A 24,098-nucleotide genomic window follows, 5' to 3' on the forward strand; every position below is an offset into this window, starting at 1 on the left:
ACATACATGCAGATGGTCCCATAGCTGACTTCCCCATGCTTTTTTCCCTATAGACACAGACATTCTCACACCCAAAGCCCACCAGTCCACAGTATCGTACTCTGACCTGATTCCAGGCTCTATAATTAAGACATTGTAAAACAGATGAGTTTTCACAAGCAGTTACAAAGGGATCCAAAATATATAGGTCTCAATGATTTAAGAAATACAGTTTAGAAGGGCTACTGAAAGTGACTACAGTGTCAGACTGAATCTTTCTACCTTTCCCTTCCCACTCAGTTCCTGAATTATCTAAGCTGCACACAGGCTACATTAAGTCCTGCGATTCTTCTGAAGTGGAACAACAAAGTTTTTTCCCCAGTGAAAACCTCAGAATATGTAATTTTTTAGATTAGTAATCTAATCCATATTAGAAACACCACTGAAGGACACCACATTATTTTCACCCAGGCAGGTCCTCCAACGATGTTCGTAGCACTGAACTCCATTTTCTTATGACACGTCTTTCTGCATGCCTATGTGCATGTGGAGAACTGTGAGCAAACATCTCATTGTTTTCAATATATTATGAAGCTTTTTAATATTAAAACACCTTAATAATGTTTAAGTTACTTTATGGTAGTGCGTTTCATGTCATGACAGATCCAGTAAGAGGCAATGGGGACTTGGAGCATCAAAGATCTTTGTTATGTGCAGTGATGTTGCAAACTATTGCAGTAGCTTTACCAGCTGAAGATTGCTTCCAAAATGATGCTTATGAATTGATTCTCAGTTAAACAAATTTTTCATTTGTATTATTGGCTGGTTTATTTTCATTTGAATGGAACCCTTTTTCTTCTGTCCAATACATACATCTGTAGGAAGATTCATATTTGAGACTTTCTTTTGGTTAATCAAAAGTTGCTGTTACATAAATGTATATATTGTGGCCCTGTCTGCAGTCAGAATGAAAATACACCATGGGCACTAATCACAAGGTAAGAAGCTTCCCTCTGATGATTTTGGCAGTGTGCTTTCATTTTGGCATTATCTTAGCAGATGCTGGACTGTCTTATGGAGCCACACCCACATGGTGAGCATTTGTAGCAAGAAAGGAAGTCAAGCAGCCATCTCTGCCTCTGCTGGGATTCCTCTGGGCTAAGTATTAACCAGTACAGGATTCAGAGTGTATGAATGAACAGATTAGAGAAACAAGTGACACCATCTCTGGCAACATCTGAACCAACTGTCCTTGAGGCCTTTACCCAGACAGAATTCCTGAGAGAGAAGCATCTAGGTCTCTGGGTATAAGGAGTACCTTGTGTCTCTCCCTGAGGCTGGGAATGTTGATAGCTTCACATGGATGATGTGTGTTTCAGTTGATGTCTTGAGTACCAGATGAGGGAGCTGTGGAAAGAGTTGAACAGACTGCACTGTCAGGCAGGAGGAACAGAATAGCAACACAGACTTTCTCTGACCCTGAAGGACCAAGAACCTGAACCCCATCACATAGTGAAGGAGGGACAACTGGAGACAAGTTTGAGCAGTTATGGAAACTCCCACAATGGAAGAGGCTAGAAACTTGTAACTTTTGGCAATAGAATTAAAGTTTGTTTGCCTGCAGAGCCACAGTTACAAAACAAGTGTAATGTGCTATATTTGCATGGTTAAAAGCTACTCACCATAAACACAAAGATCAGTTAAAGACTGGGGAACAATGATAGACAGAGGAACCGTAGTAACTTAATCAGTAACACAGGGAACAATGAATTGACTACTCCTACAGTTATCCAAGGGGTACGTTTACCCTCTTGCACCTGATGTGAAACCCATCAAGCTGAGTCAACCACACCAAACTCCATGCAGACTGAAGGGGGTATAGGACTACAGGATCAGGAGGAAAAGCACTTTGGGATTGTGGAAAATTTATTATGGGAAGTTTTAAGGGGATTTTGTGAAGTTTAAGGGAAAGATAACAACCAGGGCAAGAGAGAGACCAAGGTGAACTGGGGAGGAGTATGGGAAAATAGAAGAAATAGGTGATAAAGGGGCCAGTGCAGTGTAAACAGATTGCTGGTTAGTATGCTTGTCTGGCCAAGTCCTGAGCCTAGCCACCAGTCTGTCCTATCTTCTTATTTAAATTTATTCCAATTATTTTCTTGAATAAGAGTGGCTTCTATTTTGAGGCGTTTGACACTAGCGAAGTTCAAGCTGGGCTAGCCAGGAAATAGGAGAACAAGTCTGCAAACCAACTACCAGATATACCATAGGCCTTGAGGATAAATATTGGATAGACAGAGTCTGAGACCCTGCTACTAGGGAAACCACAGTCCTGGGCAAGCTGTCCAATTGTCTGTGTGTGTGCATGCATATGTAATGAGAAGAGGTCTGACTACAGCAACTGAATACAGTACATACTGGGGGCTGGCCGACTGGAAAGCAGCTCTGTAGGGAAGGACCTGGAGTCCTGGGAGACAACAAGCTGGCCATGAGCCAGCAGTGCACCATTGCAGCAAAAAAGGCCAAAATGCAATATGTGAACTATAATATTAGAAGGTGAGGTAAGGTGAGGTAAGGTGAGGGAAGGGAAGGGGAGGGGAGGGGAGGGGAGGGGAGGGGAAGAGAAGAGAAGGGAAGGGAAGAGAAGAGAAGAGAAGAGAAGAGGAGAGGAGAGGAGAGGAGAGGAGAGGAGAGGAGAGGAGAGGAGAGGAGAGGAGAGGAGAGGAGAGGAGAGGAGAGGAGAGGAGAGGAGAGGAGAGGAGAGGAGAGGAGAGGAGAGAAGAGAAGAGAAGAGAAGAGAAGAGAAGAGAAGAGAAGAGAAGAGAAGAGAAGAGAAGAGAAGAGAAGAGAAGAGAAGAGAAGAGAAGAGAAGAGAAGAGAAGAGAAGAGAAGAGAAGAGAAGAGAAGAGAAGAGAAGAGAAGAGAAGAGAAGAGAAGAGAAAGAAGAGGAGAAGAGAAGAGGAAAATTTTAGTTGGAAGGGACCCACAGTTATCATTTAGTCCAACTGCCAGACTGGTTCAGGGCTGACCAAAAGTTAAAACATAATATTAAGGGCATTGCCCAAATGCCTCTTAAACACTGACAGGCTTGGGGCATCAACCACCTCTCTAGGAAGCGTGTTGTACTGTTTGACTACCGTGTCTGTAAAGAAATACTTCCCTGATGCAGCTTTGAACCATTCCTATGCTGGACACTGGGAAGAAATCATTCCTATGAGGTGATTATGCCACTGTATTTAGCATTGGTGCACCCTCACCTTGAGTACTGTATGTTGTTCTAAGCCCCACAATTTAAGGATGTGAAGGTACTTGAATGTGTCCAGAGGTGGGCAACAAAGCTGGTGAAAGGGATTGAAGGAATGTCCTATGAGGAGTGGCTGAAGACTCTGGGTTTGTCTAGTTTAGAAAAAAGGAGGCTGAGGGGTGACCTCATTGCTCTCTACAGCTTCCTTAGAAGGGTACATGAAGAGGAAGGAGCTGGCCTTTTCTCCCTAGTACCCAGTGACATGGTGTTTGGCAATGGACATTAGGAAACGGTACTGGAGAATAAGAGAACATTGTAATTTTTCTCAGCTTCCTAGGTAAGAAAATCAAGATTACCTAAAAGCTCAAATCTGTATTTAAACTAAAGGACAAATTTATGGGAAAAAAAATCTAATCAGACTACAGTGGTTTTCAAAAATTTATTAAAGGCAGTAATAGAATTTGCCTCCAGTTGCATTAGACATCCGCTGGGCATTGACCCTGGCCAGCAGCTAAGCACCACATCACTGCTTGTTCACTCCCCTCCACCCCACAGCAGGACAGGGGAGAAAACATGAAGAAAAAGAGCAAGATAAATGGTGGGTCAAGATATTAATGGTTTAATAAGGGAAGGAAAGAGGAAGGATAAAGAAAAAAGTACAACAACAGCAACACAAAATGTGTTTCAAACACAATCACAATATCCCACGAGTGCCCAACCAGTCTCTGAAAAATGGGTACCTTCCCCTAAGAAACCCTCCCCTCCAATTTATTGCAGAACATGCCAATATATGGCATGGAATATCCTTTTTATAGAATCATAGATTCATAGAATCATAAAATCTTAGAATGGTTTAGGTTGGAAGGGACCTTCAGAGGTCACCTAGTCCAAGCCCCCTGCAGTGAGCAGGGACATCTTCAAATACATCAGGTTGCTTTGTTGCTCAGACCCCCATCCAACCTGACTGTTAATGTTTCTAGGGATGGGGCCTCCACAGCCTCTCTGGGCAACCTGTGCCAGTGTTTCACCACCCTCATCATAAAACCTTTTTTCCTTACATCCAGTCTAAATCTACTCTCCTTTAGTTTAAAACCATCACCCCTGTCCTGTCACAACAGGCCTTACTAAAGAGGTTGTCCCCATCTTTCCTATAGTCCCCTTTTAAGTACTGAAAGGCTGCAACAAGGTCTCCCTGCAGCCTTCTCTTCTGCAGGCTGAACAACCCCAACTCTCTCAGCCTGTCCTCGTAGGAGAGGTGCTCCAGCCCTCCGGTCTTTTTTGTGTCTTCCTCTGGACCTGCTCCAACAGGTCCATGTCCTTCCTGTGCTGAGGGCCCCAGAGCTGGATGCAGCATTGCAGGTGGGGTCTGACCAGAGCAGAGCAAAGGGGCAGAATCAGCTCCCTTGAGCTGCTGGCCAAGCTGCTTTTGATGCAGCCCATGATACAGTTGGCTTTCTGGGCTGCAAGCACACATTGTTGGCTCATGTCCAGCTTTTTAGCCACCAGTACCCCCAAGTCCTTCTCTGCAGGGCTTCTCTCAATCCCTTCATCCCCCAGCCGGTATTGATGCCAGGGGGTTTCCCTGACCCAGGTGCAGGACATTATACTTGGCCTTTTTGACCCTCATGAGGTTCTCACAGGCCCACCTCTCCAGCTTGTCTAGGTCTCTTTGGACGACATCCTGTCCTTCTGGCATGTCACCGCTCAGCTTGGTGTCATCTGCAAACTTGCTGAGACACAATCCCGTTAAGTCATTGGTGAAAATGTTAAACACTTCTGGTCCCAGTACAGACCCCTGAGGGACAGCACTTGTCACTGGTGGTGGACAGTGAGCCATTGACCACTAACCTCTGGATGTGACTGTCTGACTAATTCCTTGTCCACCAAACAGTCCACCCATCAAATCCAAACCCCCCCCAGCTTAGAGAGAAGGATGCTGTGGGTGATGATGTCAAAGGCCTTACAGAAGTCCAGATAGATGACATCCGTAGCTCTTCCCTTGTCCACTGATGCAGTCACTCCATCATGGAAGGCCACTAGGTGGGTCAGGCAGGACTTGCCCTTGGTGAAGCCATGCTGGCTGTCTCAGATCGCCTCCCTGTCCTCCATGTGCCTTAGCATAGCTTCTAGGAGGATCGGTTCCATGATCTTCCCCTGCACAGAGGTGAGGCTGACAGGCCAGTAGTTCCCTGGGTCCTCCTTTCTACCCTTCTTAAAGATGGGCACAATGTTTCCCTTTATCCAGTCCCCAGGGACTTCACCTGACTGCCATGACTTCAGATATTATGGAGAGTGGCTTGGCAACTACATCAGCCAATTTCCTTATGTCTCTGGGATTCATCTCATCAGGTCCCATAGACCTGTGTATATTCAGGTTCCTCAGGTGGTCTTTAACCTGATCTTCCCTTACAGTTGGAGGGGCTTTACCCCTCTGGTCCCCATCGTGTGGCCCATCAACTCAGGAGGGATGAGGAGAGAGATTACCAGCACCCCCAGGGCCTTCTCCGCCAGGCACTTCCCAGCCCCTCTGCCCCAGGCCTGGGGCGCTGCCTGGGGTTGGTGTGACCCAAGGGCAAGACCTCATACAATTGGCCTTGGCCCATCGATGCAGCCTGTGCAGGTCCCTCTGTAGAGCCTTCTTTCCCTCGAGCAGATCAACGCTCCCGCCCAATTTGGTGTCATCTGCAAAGTTACTGAGGGTGCCCTCGATCCCCTCCTCCAGGTCATTGATAAAGATATTAAACATAACTGGCCCCAACACTGAGCCCTGGGGAACCCCGCTCGTGACCAGCCACCACTGGGTGTAACTCTGTTCACCACAACCCTCTGGGCTCGGCCATCCAGCCAGGGTTTTAACCAGCAAAGAGTACACGCGTCCAAGCCATGAGCTGCCAGCTTCTCTAGGAGGGTGCTGTGGGAGACAGTGTCAAAGGCTTTGCTAAAGCCCAAGCAGACAACATCCACAGCCTTACCCTTGTCCACTAGGTGGGTCACCAGGTCATAGAAGGAGATCAGGTTGGTCAGGCAGGACCTGCCTTTCATGAAGCCGTGCTGACTGGGCCTGATCCCCTGGTTGTCCTGCACATGCCTAGTGAGCTCACTCAAGATATACCACTCCAGAATCTTCTCTGGTACCAAGGTCAGGCTGACAGGAACTGGCTTTTCTCAAAAAGCCACCCCTGCAGCTCCTCCACCCGACTCTGCTACAAAAACCTGGCCATGTAAAATCAATATAACCAGATTTTGCTGGGTGGCAGGTAATATAATGAACTTACTGTTATCTGTGATTGTCTGTACACCGTAGCTAATAGGATAAATTTTCCTTCAGGAAGAGCTGAAATTAAAAATAAGCAAATATAAGCTCTCCACATTTCCTTTCATGAAGTATGAACACAGTTGAGCTTAATCCAAAATTAAATTAAAGAGTGATTTAATGTGTAAAAAAAGCTGAGGAAAAAGTTCTGTAATTTTTCAGTGTGTTTTCTATCTGAACAGTGAAAAGGAAATAAAGACCTCTGATTTTCATCTCTGTGGAGAATTCCTGAAATCACATGTTTCACAACTATTTCAGAAAAAAAAAATCAAAAAAACCCCCCACAAAGCTAGTACAAAGCTTCCTTCAGGGCACATTTACCTGTTCCAGCGTGGGGTCATCCACAGGCTGCAGAGTGGTTATCTGCTCCACCGTGGACCTTCATGGGCTACCTGACACATGACCTGTGTCATCATGGTCTTCGCCGTTTGTCTGTCTTGGAGCGACCTGGAATTGGCTCTGTCCAGCATGGGGACAGCTTCTGGCAATCTCTCACAGAAACCACCCCTGCACATCCCCTGCTACCAAAACCTTGCCATGTAAACCCTATACACAGGTACAGGGCCACACAAGGATACAGGGTACAGGACAACACTGGTCTAAAAGGCATTTGCCCCAAATCCTGTAAATGTGAACTATTTTGCAACAATTGACCCGACCCAGTGGCCATGGAGAGGTTGGAAAAGTACATTGCTGCAGGCATAGATAGAGTTAAACTTCTCAGATATAATCACATATATGGGAACAGTTCAGCTCAGTTTTGAGGATCTAAGTTTAGTTGTCTTACATATATGTGGCCAGATGTAATGTGAGGATTAAGTTCAGTTATCAAATATTTAGTGCTCTTCAAGGACGGCTAAAGTTTCCAAGACATCTTCACAGCACTGGCAATTATGACATAGGACTTACGGAAAAATCACATTTTCCTTGAGTGGCAGCTGGAGATCAAAAGGGATTATCTTGGATCTAAAATTGTCCTAGAAACCTCTCTTTAGACAACTGAATAACACCCTGGAGATATACTCAGTGCCTACAGAGCTACTAAAGTAGGCAATGACATATGGTCATATAGAACAGAACAGAACAGAACAGAACAGAATAGAATAGAATAGTTCAGTTGGAAGAGACCTACAATGATCATCTAGTCCAGCTGCCAGACCACTTCAGGGCTGAACCTGAAGTTAAAGCATGGTATTAAGGGCACTGGCCAAATGCCTCTTAAACACTGACAGGCTTGGGGCATTGGCCACCTCTTTAGTAACCTTGTTCCAGAGTTTCATCACCCTCTCAGTAAAAAAATGCTTCCTAACGTAAAGGCTGAACCTCCCCTGACACAGCTTTGAACCATTCCCACGTGTCCTGTCACTGGATATCAGGAAGAAGAGATCAGTACCTCCCTCTCCATGTCTCCTAATCACAAAGCTGTAGAAAGCAATGAGGTCTCCTCTCAGCCTCCTTTTCTCCAAACTAGACAATCACAGAGTCTTTAGCCGCTTCTCATAGGACAGGCTTTCTCTCCTGTTCACCAGCTTTGTAGCCCTCCTCTGGGCACATTCAAGGACCTTCACATCCTTCTTAAATTTTGGGGGTCAGAACTGCACACAGTACTCAAGGTGAGGCTGCACTAACGCTAAATACAGTGGGGTAATAACCTTTTTTGACTGGCTTATTAAACTGGGTTTGATGCACCCCAGGATGTGGTTTGCCCTCTTGGTTGCCAGGGCACACAGCTGGCAACCAGCACTCCCAGATCCCTTTCTCCAGGGTTGTTTTCCAGTCCACTCCTCTCACAGTTTAAACCTGTGCCTAATGTTACTCCATCCCAGGTGCAAAATCTGGCACTCAGACTTGTTAAATTTCATGCCATTGATGAGTGCCTAATGCTCCGGGGATCTCTCTCTATCCATCTGCAAGGCCTCTTGTCCCTTGAGCGAGTTAACAGCACCTCCCAGTTCAGTATGGTCAGCAAATTCACTAATGGTACATTCAACTCCTGCACTAGCTCTTCAATAAATATATTGAACAGAACTGGCCCTAGAATTGAGACTTGAGGAACACCAGTGGTTACTGGGCACTGGATTTCACTGTGTTCCACTGATTGCACTGATTGAATCCCCATCATCTGCCAAATGGCTGTTCAGATATTTAGGGCCCAATGGGTAGACATCAGCAGCTAGTGTCCTCTAATATATCCTGTAGCATTTGAAACCATTACACACATGCCAACAGATATGAGTCAATGCTTAAGAAATATCCAGCACCTTCTGTAGTTACAGCTTAAGGCTAGAGAAGAAACCATGGAGAATCTCAAATGGCACCAAACTCTCATCTTTAGGCAATCGACTTGTGCATCTGTATATTGACTTTTCATTTTAGACACTTAAATTTAAGACATCTGGAGCTGAACCTTGCTCTCATAACATCATTCATATGTTTAAACATATATTTTACATATAATTTGTGATATTCTAGAGTGTCTCAGAGGTCTGGAAGATAGAACACAGTATGGGAGCCATAGTCTTCTGATGTGACAAATGCAGGACTAGAATATGCTAGTGTACCTCAAATGGCATGTGATACCTTTCACATTGTGATACACAGCATGATATATCCAATATGTTTGCTCTAATGCGTGATAAGGTATGTGCATCTTTGATGAGTTATGGGTCAATTTGGCCACAGTGGATTTTCCTGTTATTTGGTGTTGTGAACTACAGTGTAACAGGGAGAAGTAAACATATCCATAGAATCATAGAATTCATAGAATCATTAAGGTTGGAAAAGACCTCTAGGATCATCAAGTCCAACCCCCAACCCAACACCACCATATCTCCTAAACCACGCCCTGAAATGCCACATCTACACAAGTTTTAAATACCTCCAGAAAATTATTCAATCCAGAAAACTTCAGTTCCTATCAAAAAATTATTAACTTCAACCTCTGGAGTTGCCAGTTTCTGTTTATCATATTTTTGCCACCTTATTATATTTAACAATAGCTCTGTATGCAGACTTTAGGATAGCCTAAAACAAAACTAGGTGCTTATGCTTATGCAACTAAATTGCACCTGCAGGATCTATTCAGTACTACAAAGAGTTATACAGAGAAACATTTGTTCTCTCCAGGCTCATTTTAGCTGCAATCTGCTGTTTTAGTCTACAGTTGCTTCCTACTCCTAAATTTAAGCAAAGCCCTACACCTGACTTTCTTTCACTTTAGAAATACAAGCTTATTTTCTAAGTTAAATATTCTGAATTTTGGAGAATCCTGCACTTATCCCCATCTTGTCTCAGGACTTTTTATTAATCTCTGTTTCTCAAGCTGTAGGCAAGGAAGTTGTTTGGGAGAGTGAGGGCTATGTAAAGGGAAGAGAGCCATTTGTTCAGTTTGTCAGGGTACTAGTATTCAATGGGAGGTAGTGGAGTGATTTGAGTGCCTTAGAAGATTGTTGACACTGTCCACAAAAAAAAAAAGCTTATGTTTACAGATTTTTTAAGCCAGTAATTTCCACTGTCCTAAACAGCAGTTTCCCATGGGTTCCCACCTATCAGTTCCCTGAATAAGCTGAAGTCTACTTACACCCTTATACAGTCTAGGGTCTGTACTCTTCTATTTGACTTTCTCATTCCCCTGAGTATCTTGAGCTCCACTTTCACGGTCACTACAGCCAACACTGCCATTGATTATCTTCTCCCTCACCAGTTCAACCTTGTTTGATACAGAAGATCTAGAAGAGCTAGTTTATCTATCCAGCATTTGTATTAAGAATTTATCCCTGATACCCTTGAGGTTTGCTTGTGTACTTCAGTGCTGCCTGATGAAGTCAGGGACCTTAAAGTCCACAATAAGTACCTCAGTCTGTTATCTGGAGACTTCCTGAATCTGCTTTTGAAATTATCCAATCTGTTTCATATTGCTATGCAAACCCTTTATTCTCTTTTTTGTCATTGCCAATTCCAGGATGGACAGCCAGACAAAAGTTAACGTATTTGTTCTTCTGTGTCTGACCAACACCTGGGAATTGCAGGACTTCCTCCTTATCCTCTTCCTGCTTCATTGCCTACCCAGCCTAGTGGTGAATGCAGCCATTTTGTTACTGGGGTGCTAGGCGAACCTATGCTCCATGCAGCTATGTACTTTTTCCTGGGGACTCTCTCCTGCCTGGACAACAGTTACTCCACAGCAACTTTAGTGCTCAGTACTTTACCTAGGACACTGCCTGGTTTTCTCTTAAGGTAAAAATTATTTTCCTTTGCAAGTTGCCTGTCCGAACTCCATTTCCTTCACTTTCCAGGCAACCCCGAAGTCACCCTGCTGGCTGTCATGGCTTATAATTGCTACATGGCTATCTGCAACCCTCTGCACTGCAAGATGGTCATGTTGAATCTCCTCCACCTTGTCTCTCGGAACCCTCATTGTAATATTGCTTTCCTACCTTTACCTTCTCTCCTACCTGCATCTGGTTGTATTCACACTGAACCCTCCTCAGGAGGCTAATCTGAGCAAGGCATGTTGTTCACCTTCATATATAATGCTGTAACTATTGTTTTAGATCCTTTCATCTACACTTTGAGAAATCAGGAAGTAAAATCTACCATCAGAATAAACAATAGGGAACAATAGATAGTAAAAGCAGTAAGCAAATAAAAAAAATGCATAAAGACCTGTAAAAAAGAAAGGAAAAAAATAAGGAAAAAGTCCATAAACCTAATAATGGTTTTCTTCACATAACACTTTCGTTTTTATTCTGGTCTGTGATTAATGTCAGAAAGACCTAAGGTGAAGGTTTGAAATAGTCTTGGTTCTTTTCCTAATCCATTTTAAAAAACCCTACACAATATTCTTCATTTTTATTTTTTCTTGTATGTTACTTAAGATAATTAATAAAGAAAACAACCATTACAGTAATAATAATAATAAATCTTAGATGAAAGTAAGCCCTTTCTATTTTGGCACCTTTTCCATCTTAAAATATTCCTCACCTTACATCTAGTTTTCTAAATATTATAAGAAAAGTCAAAATCATTCCTCCTGGCTCCTTATACAGTCTTCAGTGAAGGAAAAGGGAGAAGCACTTGCAAAGAATAACTTAATCCATTTTACTTACTGGTATATCTTATGTGCAATATATCACCCTCTAGACATATGTCTCCTTCCTCAGCTTTTGAAGGGAGCCCAGATGAGTAGACTAGGTAATCAACTGTCAGCCCACCTCATCTGTTTTGGCTGTCTTATGACATTTCAACTGTCACTAGACTTATATGTTTAGAGAGTTCATTGCAGTCACTAAAGTTAGGTGAGTTAGTAGCTCATGGATGGAATTTATCTGAGAATAGATATTCTCGCTAAAACTCTACATGTACATTAGTCTTTCTGTGCTTTTGTTACAGTGATGTCAACTGGGCATGTGAGTTTTATCTCAATCCAAATTCATATTTTCTTTTGTCAGATTACCAGCACCATAAAGTGCCTCTGTATTTCTGTGAGGCCTATGAATGAGATTGTTGTTCATGTCTACAACACCATACTGTTAAAAAAACCAGAAAAGCTCAAGCATATTATGGAGAAGTTTATAGTATAATATAGAATAAATAGGTCCTATAGCGGCTATCATTAAGATTAATTGTGGGTTTGGTATTACAATTAATATACAGTAATTCGTTATTATTTTACAGAACAATAATACTTATGAAAGAGTTAATTCAAATATTCAAAATTCTTGAAGTACAACATTGTTGTAGCAGGAATAAAACCTAATGATGATATCATTTTCCCTATCTTGTTATTATCCAGCTTGCTATTATTAGGAAAAATGGGAATCTGAAGGGTGCTGATTTTCAGTATTGATAGAAAGTTACAACATATCATAGAATTATTAACTGAGTAATAATAATACTCACTGTTGCAGTATGAGACCAATGTATTCCTTAGGAACAAACAGTATCAGGATGATCACCACTTCTTCAACAAAAGTTTTTGTTGTTTTGTATGCTTCATTCTGAAGAAGAAGAATTGTTATCTTTGTGTAGATGTCTTTAACCAGGCTAGCAATTTTAGACCCTTTTGGCAAGTGTTTTACATCAGTCTAAAAAAAAAGGTGTAAATTTAGGTGATAACAGTCTAGGACTAAATAGTAGATGCCCTTTTAATTCCCATAAGATTTATTTTTACATTCTGAAAAAATTGAAATAACAAGTCAGCTAAAAAAGCTTGAGAAAAGTAGTACTACTGCTGCAACACACATGGGAAACATAATTTTTACTCTTTTATGTGTAGCTCCTAGTGACACTGGAGCCCTAATTCCTTGACTGCACACACTGCACGTTGGATCTCACACTGGTTCTGGTCAATATGAGTAAGATGGTTCTCCTAGTACTGGTGGGAATGCAGTGGCCTCAAGCCCTGTGTTTTGCACCTGGAGGTGCATGTTCGTTACAATACCAGTAAGAAAGGGACTCAGACTCTGTGAAGTATCACTTGAAATGTCATTTATTGGAGGTAACCCTATAAAGAAAAACTGGATGATACAGACAATCCTACATCATGTCAGACGTTGTGCAGCACCAAACAGACTCTAATCAGGGAACAGTATGTTGTGCAAATATATCTGTGGAAAATTTACCCTCTTTTGGTCACTCAAGCTATGACAGGATTTACTTAAAAGGGAACAATTCTATCTAGCATTCCTACTGTCAAACAGAAAGGATGTTCACATAAGGAGTTCTTGCTCCACTTTTAGATCAAGGCTAAGACACACAAGTGGAGTAATCATAGGTACCAAGTGGGAGCTGATTCCAGGCTATAATGTTAAATTCAGCTGGTAAAGTTTATCCTGCATCCAATGGATATGAATAGCATAACGAAGGCCTGAAGGCCAATCTGTACATGTAGCATATGCCTGGGCCTACTCAGGTTAAATATTACATGGATCACTAATTCCTCAGTGTACAATGGTGTTCAAGTGAGGTTTACTACATGCTACCATATTCCAGCTCTGAGGTAATGTGAAGGTATGGCTATACAAATAGCATAGGTACAGCAAGAATAATATTTTCTATATACAGTAAGATTGTAATAGAATAAGGAAGTCAAACTATTTCTTTGACAGGTGTTTTATCTCTCTTTATTTGTGTCTGTAGGGATTTGGACAACTGAATTTCAATGATATCCAATGTTCCTACATGGTTTCAAAATCTATGAATCTCATTTTTAGGGTTTTTAGAAGGAAATTATGCATCAGCCAAGGTTCTAGTATGACTTATTATATTGCTGTTGTAGCAGAATAATTTACAACCAGGTGTAATTCAGTCATCAAAGCACCCTCATGAATGAGAAGGAAACATTTCCACATAGAAACAATGATACCATTTCTCCCTTGCCAGACTTCAGTGCAGCGAGACAGTGATGACTGAGTCAGCAATGAACAAGTTGTAATGATCTTACTCAACTACATTTCAAGATGGAAACTTCACACTACTGTCCATGTTCCTCTGGATCCTTAGCCTAGGAACTTATTGGTGTGCAAAGCAGCTTGTGCCTATGATCTTTCTCAGAATCTCCTTCACCTCTGTGTTCCTCAGACAATAGATTAGAGGGTTCAGTGCTGGAGTGAATACAGCATAAAAGACAGACACTATTTTGTTGAGGTTGAATGGATGGATCCTCCTGGGTCTGGCATACATGAAGAGGGTGGCTGAGAAAAAGATAACGACTACAGTGAAATGGGAGGTACAAGTGGAAAAAGCTTTCCTCCTTCCCTGGGCTGAAGGCATACACAAGATAGTTGACAAGATACAGCAGTAGGAGAAAACAATGATCAAGAGAGGTACCAGCAGGATCACCAAGGCTAATGCAAAGTCCACTGTCTCTGCTAGGGACATGTCAGTGCAGGAAAGGTTCAGGACTGGAGAGATGTCACAAAAGAAGTGGTTTATGACTTGTGGACCACAAAACGTGAGGCGTGAAATAAAAGACACCTTGACCAAGGAAATGGAAAAGCCTCCTGCCCATGAGAGAATCGACAGCTGAAAGCACAACTTGTGGGTCATGATGGCTGGGTAGCGCAGGGGATGGCAGACAGCCAAATAGCGGTCATAGGCCATTACAGCCAGGAGGACACATTCAGTGCACATAAGGGAGATAAAGAAGTATAACTGTGTCATGCAGCTGGAGAATGAGATGGTCATGCTCTGTGACCAGAACCCAAATAAAAGCCTAGGCAATGTTACTGTAACATACCAAATCTCCAGGAAGGACAGGTTCCCCAGGAAATAATACATGGGCTTTTGGAGTAGATGGTTCCTTTTTACCACAAAGATGATGATTGCATTCTCAGTGATTGTTACCATGTAGGTGACCAGAAAGACCAGGTAAAGTAAGGTCTGGACCTGCAGCCCATATGAAAATCCCAGAAGAATGAACTCATTGATATCAGTTTGGTTCTTCATTCCATATTGGGTGCCCACAGCTATCCCTGCAGGTGTCAAAGCAGAAGAAATAGCAAATGTAAGAGTTCCACAAAAGCATGTTTACATGAAGAATTAGGGCAATTAGTAAACTCTTTCTTGTGGAAACTTTACAAAATAGAAACAACAATTCTTACAAGAGAGAAAGTGAGAGGGACACATGACATTGTTTCCAATGACTTGTTATATTGCTTTCAATAGCAACACTGGAAAAACAACCCAAAACTTAGCCAAAAAATCCTCCAGAAGACCTCTGTAATGCACACTATTTTCCTGTAGGATGGAATATGGAAGAGCACAGAGACTGGTAGCTGACAATCACATTGCTGAAAACAGCACCACAAAAAATCAGGTAGTATATAGATAAAAAAGGTTAAAACCATGGATGTAATATCAGTTGAACACATAGTTTTGCAAATGTTGGACATTCTTCATTTCCTATTAGGAAATTATCCACCTCTGTATTTTTCAGTGACACCAGTGAAGTTTATTGGAAGAGACTGCTATAGACATTACAGCTCTTTTTGCTACAGATTTTAGGAGTTTATGTTTAAGCAAGAAATATTTAGTGACTCTAAAGACTGGCTCCTCCAGTAGGTGATTCATCTAACTTGTATTAAACACCTGTCTTTGAAAGAGAAGAATAGTTCTTTCTCATTTTCAATTTGCACTTAGCTCCGATTTAGACATCTATATAGTTGGTAGTTTAACTTCAATAGCTTAAAGTAGATGTTGCATGTTTCTATTGCCTGTTTTGCTCTAGATTCCTTTTATAATATCAATGGACATCCGCTTAAGGCATTAATTGAGCATTGGTAGACTAGAGAATAATATTGTCTTTAGGTATATCTTCTTCCAAAATACATCACATATTTGCACTCTAGAAATGCCTATTTCTCTTCATGGCCATTTTAGTGCTCCTTAACTGACCTTGAAGTAGTTGTCTGTACTATAAATTATTTAAGATGCAGGAGGTGAGGTTTATTTTTACTGCTTTTCAAGGAAATGAGAGCAAATAACGAACACATAAACATACCTGATTCCAATCTGCTTACTTTCAGATTTTACAGCTCATTAATATATGCTCATTTTTGTATGCATGAGAGAAAAAGATGTCTGTATAAAAGATGCATTAATTTATTCAGAACAGTAACATAGGCTTTAGCTATTTTGTATCATCACTGATGTGAACATGCATGGACCTTTGAGTAATTAAGGGATGACAAATTTGACTGGAGGCACAGAACAAAGCTTTGGGAGCTTCTTTCTCCAAATACAAAACCAGAAGAATTTCAGGAGATGGCAAGCAGGATACTTTTTCTATAGTCTTTGTCCAGCCGAAAGAAAAAAAAAAATCCCTTTCCACAGAACAAGTCCTGGGCAAGTTCCATGATAAAAGGAGATCCTGGGCAAAAAAAATATTCCCCACAGAGAATAGCAGTCTCTGTCTAAAGCTCAGTGAAGAACAAAAATGGCACAAGAGATCATCAGGCACCTACCCTCACATTCAGCCCCTACAGTGCTCCTTCTCACCTGTCTTTACTACTCATGTCTTCTTACTGAACCTAATAAAAAACCCCTGTACATCTCCAATTAGAAAAGTCACTTGTCAAAAAGAATAGACACTGATGTGATACACCTCAGTGGGTGTTTTTGTATTTACAAGACACACAGAATATCAAAATCAAGGCAAGGAATGGCAAGGAATGGCAAGGAAAGAAAAAACTTGCTTTTTCATTAAGAGGAAATTTTAATGGAAAGACTTGATGTGTTTTGCTATTATTCTTGACTTGCAGGTATAATCCCATATGACATATCTGGCAGTTTTCATGATGAAAAAGTATGAGATGGGAAAACCAAGAATAATTGCTTTTTGAAGCATTCAGTCCAATAAGCTACACCATAATGGGTATGTGATTTCCTCATTTATATATCTGTTATGGTAAGAACGCATTAAGACTTACTTACCAGTTCAGGGTTTCCAAGTACGCATGTGGCCTTTAAACACTTGTAATGAGCAGTGGATCAGATATATTTTTTTCTAACCTACCTGAAAGGTTGTCCTTTAAAGTACTCAGTGTCTTCTTCTGGGAAAGCTTCCCTTGTACAAAAAGGCCCAAGCTAATAAAGTCCTTGCCAATTAAAGAAATGAAGGGGGAGAGGAAGCTTATTACCTCTCATTATCTCCAGTAATTATCTCCAGATGCTAATTTATATGTATAATTGTACATAGTAGAAACAGAGTCTGAAATGAGATCAGGGGAATAAAGACCATAGCAGAAACTATACCTGTCATGCTTTGTACAGAATAACAAGTGTTCTTTCTCTAAAATACATTAGGAAGACAAGACTAGGTAGGAATTATATTTGCTGAAATGTTTGGGAATTCTGCACTTTTATTTTTATAAAAAGAGACATTCCAAGAATATTTTTTCTTTTTTAAAAAAATCTCCTTCAGTTTATACATCTAGTCATTAAATATACAGGAACTGGTTCATGTTTAAGAAATCTAAATACAGACATCTATGTAGATGTGTCTACGATAAGTACATGAAATGCAGATTTTATTTTCTAGATAGGCACACAATGTCATCTTAAGTGTCATTGGACCTATTTAGTCACAAAATTGCCTCCAGAGATGGTAAGATATCATACTATATATATACTATGAATCACATGTGAGTGTCTATACCAATGCCATGTACAGCACAGCTTCCTTTGAAAGAAAAACCAGGAAAATACACAGAGAGGTAACTGTGTGTTCTAATACAGTTCCCATTGTAAACAGCTGAAGGACCAGGAGTATGGAATGCATTGCAGGGAGAAGGCAACTCACAACTAAGATGTCATCAGATGTATTGGATGTGTAACTACAAAAACTGACCCCACTTAGTTTCCTTTGTTTTCTGGTCGTGTTAATTCTTCGTTCTACAGAGGATGTTACACCTCTGATGGTACTCCCCTGAAGAAGCCCAAGGTACAGCACAGGTAGTCAAAGCACTAGGCAACAGAAAATTTCATTAAAAAGAACCCAACACCAACCAAAACAAGACATTCTTTGCTGGACCAATTAGCCTGCTTATATGAAAAAACTGTGAGAGACACAAAGCTAATACTAAACACTTTTACTTTTCACTTGAAACAATCTAAATTGCAAAGTTTTGTGTATAATTAATAAGTCAATGATGAATTGCAATTGTTCCTCAAATGATCTTTTTAAAAGTGTTTTTTTATCAAAGAAAAGTTGAGGTGGCATTGTTTAAGAATTCTGGGGAATGTCTATCAAAGCTTTTTACTCTTGTGTAATTTTTTTCTCTCCTGTAAACGTTATTTTCCATTAAAAAATAGCAAGAGGAATTCAAACAAAATTTCAAGTTTGATGGACCAGCCTGTAGTTCCTGAGATCGTCCTTCTTGCCTATTTTGAAGATGGATGCAGTATTTGCATTTTGGAGGATTTGCAGACTTGCCCTCATTTCCATGACCTTTCAATGAAAGCAGAGTTAATTAAATGAAAATATTTGGAATGAAGTTCAAAACAAGTGAAGCAAAGCAGTCTTTTTTCAGAAGTTTATCTGCTAGAATGATTTAGGTGTAGTTAGAATAACTGACAGCATTAACACATGAAGTTGTCTTGGTTTGGGCTAGGATGGAGTTAATTTTCATTATAATAGCTAGTATGGGGCTCTGTTTTGGATTTGTACTAAAACCACTGTTGTTAATGCAGAGATGTTTTAGTTGTTGCTGAGCAGTGCTTACACTAGTCAAGGGCTTTTCCACCACGCTCTCCTGGGTGCCTGAGAGGCTGGGGGGGGCCTCAGCCAGGACAGCTGACCCAAACTGACCAAAGGTATATCCCACACCGTATGCTGTCATACTTAGCATAGAAATCTGGGGGAAGACGAAGGAAGAGGGGGGACATTCAGAGTGATGCGTTTGTCTTCCCAAGACACCGTTACATGTGATGGAGCCCTGCTTTCCTGGGGATGGCTGAGCACCTGCCTGCCTGTGGGAAGGAGTGAATTAATTCCTTTTTTACTTTGCTTGTGTGTGCAGGTTTTGCTTTACCTGTTAGACTGTCTTTATCTCAACCCACATGTTTTCTCACTTTTACTCTTCCGATTCTCTCCCACATCCCAACTGGCAGGGAGTGAGCGAGCAGCTGTGTGGTGCTTGGTTGCTGACTGGGGTTAAACAATGTCACCAGAACTACATTTCCTCTCTCCCACAGAATGGGGAGGTTGCATTAAAAACCTATTCTGCTAACCCAGTTGGTTTCTTTTTCTGTGCCATCTCTCACCAAAATCAGGTAATTTGGGTAATCTGTAAAATTTTATGTATCTGTGATGAAACTGCTCTGGTATCTGTGCTGGTTTTGGCCGAGAAGGGGTTAATTCTCTTCACTGTAGTGCCTGTGGTGGTCAGGGACCTTTCCAGCTTCCTGCGCTCTGCCACGTCGGCGGGAGGCTGGGAGGGGCGGAGCCACGGCCAAGACAGCTGACCCTGACTGGCCAATGGGATATTCATTCCATACCATGTGATGCCATGACCAGTCTATTAGCTGGGGCAGTTGGAGCGTGGGAGGGGTGTCAGTTGTGGCTCAGGGACTGGTGATGTTGGGTGGGTGGGTGGTGAGTGGCTGCGTCATGTGCGGTTTGTTTTGGTGGTTCATTTCCCTTCCCACCCACCCACCCCCGCCGCAGGTTTCGCACCTCTCATTGTTTTCCTTTCCATTTCATTTTTGTTGTTGTTTTATTTTAATTATTAAACTGTTCTTATCCCAAGCCATGAGTGTTACCCTTCTGATTCCCTCCCCCATCTACCGGTGGGGGAGGGAGCGAGCGACTGTGTGGGGCTGAGCTGCTGGCTAAACTACGACATATTCAAATCCATTTAGACCCACACTGTCATTTGGTCTTAAAACATGACAAAAGGATGGTTGGAGATGCAGAACTCCTTTCCAAACAACATTGTAGATGTGAAAATTTCACATTAGTTCAAAGGGAGATTGAATAAATATTTGGAAGAATGGTCTGTTGAGGATTACATAGCAGACATTAAAAATCAGGTTCAGAAAGAGAAAGTAGCCATATAGTATACTTAGATGACGTATCATATATGCTTGCCCAGTCTTTGTCCCTGTAGGCAATTTTTTCTGGCAACTGTTTGAGAACAGATAGAGGACTAGACTGATCCTTGTTCTGATACTGTAGAACTGTTCCTGTGATGAAAAGAACAGTGGTATAGAATTTTACATATTTCTCCATTCCCCATTCTGGGATCATATATTGTTAGATATTAACATTTTTACATCTGGATATTTAAAATCAGATGAAATCACAATATTTCTCTTTCCTTTAAAACCAACTTGAAGAATAGATACTAACTTATAGTTAGTTAAGAATGATAGGTTATGGGATAAAATGGTCCTCTCGACATGCATAGAGGAGCACAGTGAAAGAAAGTTGTGAGGGGGAGTATGACTAATCTGAAAAACTCTTCATCTTGCTATCACAGGACAGCAATCAGCCCCATGGGCCAGGTGGAAAATTCATCAAGATGAGCCAATAGGAAGGCTCCTATGTGATGCAGGGGAAGAGCAGTTTGACATTGTACAGACTTATTACGGGATGTTTATGGGAAGAACCAAAAGTGGGGAAGGGGAGATATTAAGGTGATCTGGGGAGGAACAAGGATGGGAAAATAGAGAGATACGGGAATACACGGGCATATTGGATGAAAGGTAGTAAGACTTTGTTAGTAGGGGGTCTGTAGGTGTGGCATCTGTGAGAAGAGGCCAAGGGCTTCCCCATGCAGGATAGAGCCAGGTCCAGATATTTCCAAAATACACCTATTTCTAGCCAATGCTGAGCCCGTGAGTGACATCTGTGGCACCTCTGTGAAAACATGTTTAAGAATGGGCAAGAAACATCAGACAGAGAGGAAGAGGGAAAACTAAGAGTGAGAAACAGCAGAGAAAACAGCAAGGTCAGAGAAGGAGATGGAGGATGTACTCCGTAGTGCCAGTGCAGATATCCACTGCAGCCTGTGGAGAGCCCATGTGGAACTGAGTTTTCCTGAAAGGAACCGCAGCCCATGGAAAAGCCCACACTGGAGCAGATTTTCCTGATGGAAAAAGTGGCCCATTGAGAATCCATATCAGGGCATATTTTTTCCAAGAAGATCTGCAACCCATGGGGAGCATATGTGCTGGAGCTGGGGAAAAGTGTGAGAGGGAAGGAGTACCAGAGGGAAATCACTATGTTATGACCATAAATCTCTCCCATTCCACTCTCAGGGAAGGGTAGGGGACTATGGAGTGAAGGAGTGAAATTGAGATTGGAAGAGGGGAGAGAAGATGTGTTTTAATGTTTGTTTCTCATTATCCAAACCTATTTTAATTGGCAACAAATTGTGTGTTTTACACACAATGGTAGTTGGTAAGCAGTGTTCCTGTCTTCATCCCAACCCATGAGCTTTCTTATCCTATTTTCTCACAACATTCCTCAACCATTTTATGACTTTATGATCTATAATGCATTGGCAGATACAGCTTTACTCATACTGCAACCTTTGGGAGTAAAAATGATAACAAGGAAAGTTATCTCATGGAGACTAAAATGGAAGCAGGTGCCAGTGAAAACATAATCTAATCCTACCCACATTGGTGATACACATTGTAAATGTCTAGATATGGACAGATCAATCAAATCCCCTTGTCTCGCACAGAGATAATGAATTGCGTTCCAGGTGGTGCCCAGTGCCAGGGCAAGAGGCAATGGGCAGAAAATGAACCACAAGAAGTTCTGTCTGAACAACAGGAAACACTTTTTTACCACAACCTTTCTGAGCAACCTGTTCCAGTGCATAGTCATAACAATGAACCATGCAAACCTGGCAAAACAGAGTTTGATGGCCAGAGACAGGAACTGAGAGGTAGAGAAGCACTTGTTTTACAACTATATCCTTGAGGAGAGCTGAGAAGCTGATCGAAGCAAACATCCCACCTCAGAAGATGCTGAGAACAGGGTGATAACGTCTATAGTCAAGGAGAACAACTAACTGGGATGTTGACAGGAACAAAAACAAAGTGCCCACTAGGTGAACCATCCTCATTTTAATACTAAAAATCAGGCCCATAGGCCAGAACCAACCCCCCCCAATAAGCCCCTTACTTTCTGAGCATGCATAGTAAATTAAAAGTGAGCTGTACCTTTACATTGAAGTGAGAAAGAAATTAACAAATTTTTAGCTGAGGCATGTGAATATTAGCTGTGACTGACACATTTAACTGTATGAATGCCTTGTAGTGTCTTGGTGTGGTGTGCTAGCTTTGTTGAATTACCATGTAGCACCAATCTCTGCACAAAAATTAATTAAATAAAATACCTCTGCTCTGTGTGTAGTTTGGTGTTTTGCACACCAGGCAAACGAACCTGCTTTTTTGGGATAATACTTCCACCCGTAACCACCTTTGTTAGCCACTATATCCTAGCTGCTCTCACCTATAACCCTCCAGTCACGGCACTCACCTGCACTGCTTTCAGTCCCTCCACTTCAGCAGCTCCTGTTCTCTTCCTCCTCTACCTCATCTCTCTTCACATTCCTCCTGAACCTGTTTAAGCACAGCAACGCTGTATTGTATGTCAATTGTGTGTCAACAGCCTTCCTTACAGTCAAATTGTGGGCCTTCATCCAGTTTTTTTTAGTGTGGGAGTATTTCTTCTTGAGTAACAGGAAACTGATAATAAAATACAACAATTTATTCTGTGAGACTGAAATACCAGGACTTCTGATGAGCATCAGACAGTTGCTCAGACTTTGATTATGGACATTTTTCCAAGCACGTAGGCAGCTTGGGTGAGTCACCTGCCCTAATTTAGTCATAGATCCCAGCAGTGTAGACATAGAGTTTCCTGCCAGATGAAATAGTACAAAGTAACTTTGATCAAACGTTGTCATGACTAGGCCTCTGTGAAGTTGGTTGCTATATCCAAGCATATGCATAGCATCTTTCCCAAGTTTTCACCGGTCTCTGTGTGGTGTTTTTGTGGCTCTTGAAAGGCTATTGCTGTTTTGGGTTTTTTGGTTGGTTGGTTGGTTGGGTTTTTTCCTGTTTTTTTCCTCAGTACAAAAATATGTGTTACACAATGAGATGTTACATGCATAGCATGGAAATGAAATTACAGTGGGGCTGTATGACAACATATAAGTATGTTTAATGGATCAAACAAAGCATCCTTGAACTGAATCAGGTAAAAAGTGTATGTGTCAAGATATATCACCACCTGATTCTTTTCTGGAGTGCTTCACTGTTCCTTTATTACTTTTATTTGCCTATCTTTTGAAAAAAAAGGTTCAGTTAAGATGAGACGTCTGATCTCTAAAGGAATTTGTACATTAAAATCATGAACTCGAACATGAAGAACATACTGATGATCCAATGCTACTGAAAGACATTTAAAGAACAATGCTATCATCAGGCACAGTCAGCATGGGTTGACAAAGGGAAAGTCCTGTTTAATTAATTTGATAAGGTCTAGTGCCTAGTGGATGAAGGGAAGGTGGTGGATGTAGTTTTTCTGGATTTTAGTGAGGCTTTTGATACTGTCCCTCACAGCATCCTTTTGGACAAGTTGTCTACCATGAGATGAGCAGCTACACGGTGCAGTGGGTGAAGAACCAGCTAAACAGCAGGGCTCAAAGGGTTGTAGTGAATGGGGCTACATCTTGTCACCAGCAGTGTTCCTCAGGGCTCAGTTCTAGGGCTAGTTCTGTTCAACATTTTTATCAATGACCTAGATGCAGGAGTTGAATGCACCATGAGCAAGTGGTCAGGCAGTTGGAAGAGACAATTGTTGTAGGTCCCTTCCCTCTGAACTATTCTATTCTATTGTATTCTAGTATATTCTAGTCTTGTCCAGTCTAGTCTAGTCTAGTCTTGTCCAGTCTGGCATCTTTAAACTGTAGTTTCTACTCAGCCCAAAATTCCTAACCATCTACAATGGTTCACACTTACTTGAACTCCGGTTCCTATCAGACACAAACTCCAAGAGATGAAGATCTGAAATTCCTACTGTCGTGGTTCAGCCTCAGT

The 24,098-nt window shown here is 41.6% G+C and overlaps 1 protein-coding gene across 1 annotated transcript; it reads right to left on the reverse strand.

Moving 5' to 3' along the window:
• Positions 1–14,048: 14,048 nt before the first annotated feature.
• LOC104051421 (olfactory receptor 6B1) lies at positions 14,049–14,984 on the reverse strand. The gene has a single exon (XM_009512463.1). The coding sequence runs from the start codon at positions 14,982–14,984 to the stop codon at positions 14,049–14,051; it is 936 nt and encodes a 311-aa protein (XP_009510758.1).
• Between the last annotated feature and the right edge of the window lie 9,114 nt (positions 14,985–24,098).

Source organism: Phalacrocorax carbo, chromosome 25, assembly GCF_963921805.1.
Source record: "Phalacrocorax carbo chromosome 25, bPhaCar2.1, whole genome shotgun sequence".
Taxonomy (NCBI): domain Eukaryota; kingdom Metazoa; phylum Chordata; class Aves; order Suliformes; family Phalacrocoracidae; genus Phalacrocorax; species Phalacrocorax carbo.

Coding starts and splice junctions, on each gene's coding strand:
- LOC104051421 (XM_009512463.1), bottom strand. CDS start 14,984: ATGAAGAACCAAACTGATATCAATGAGTTCATTCTTCTGGGATTTTCA.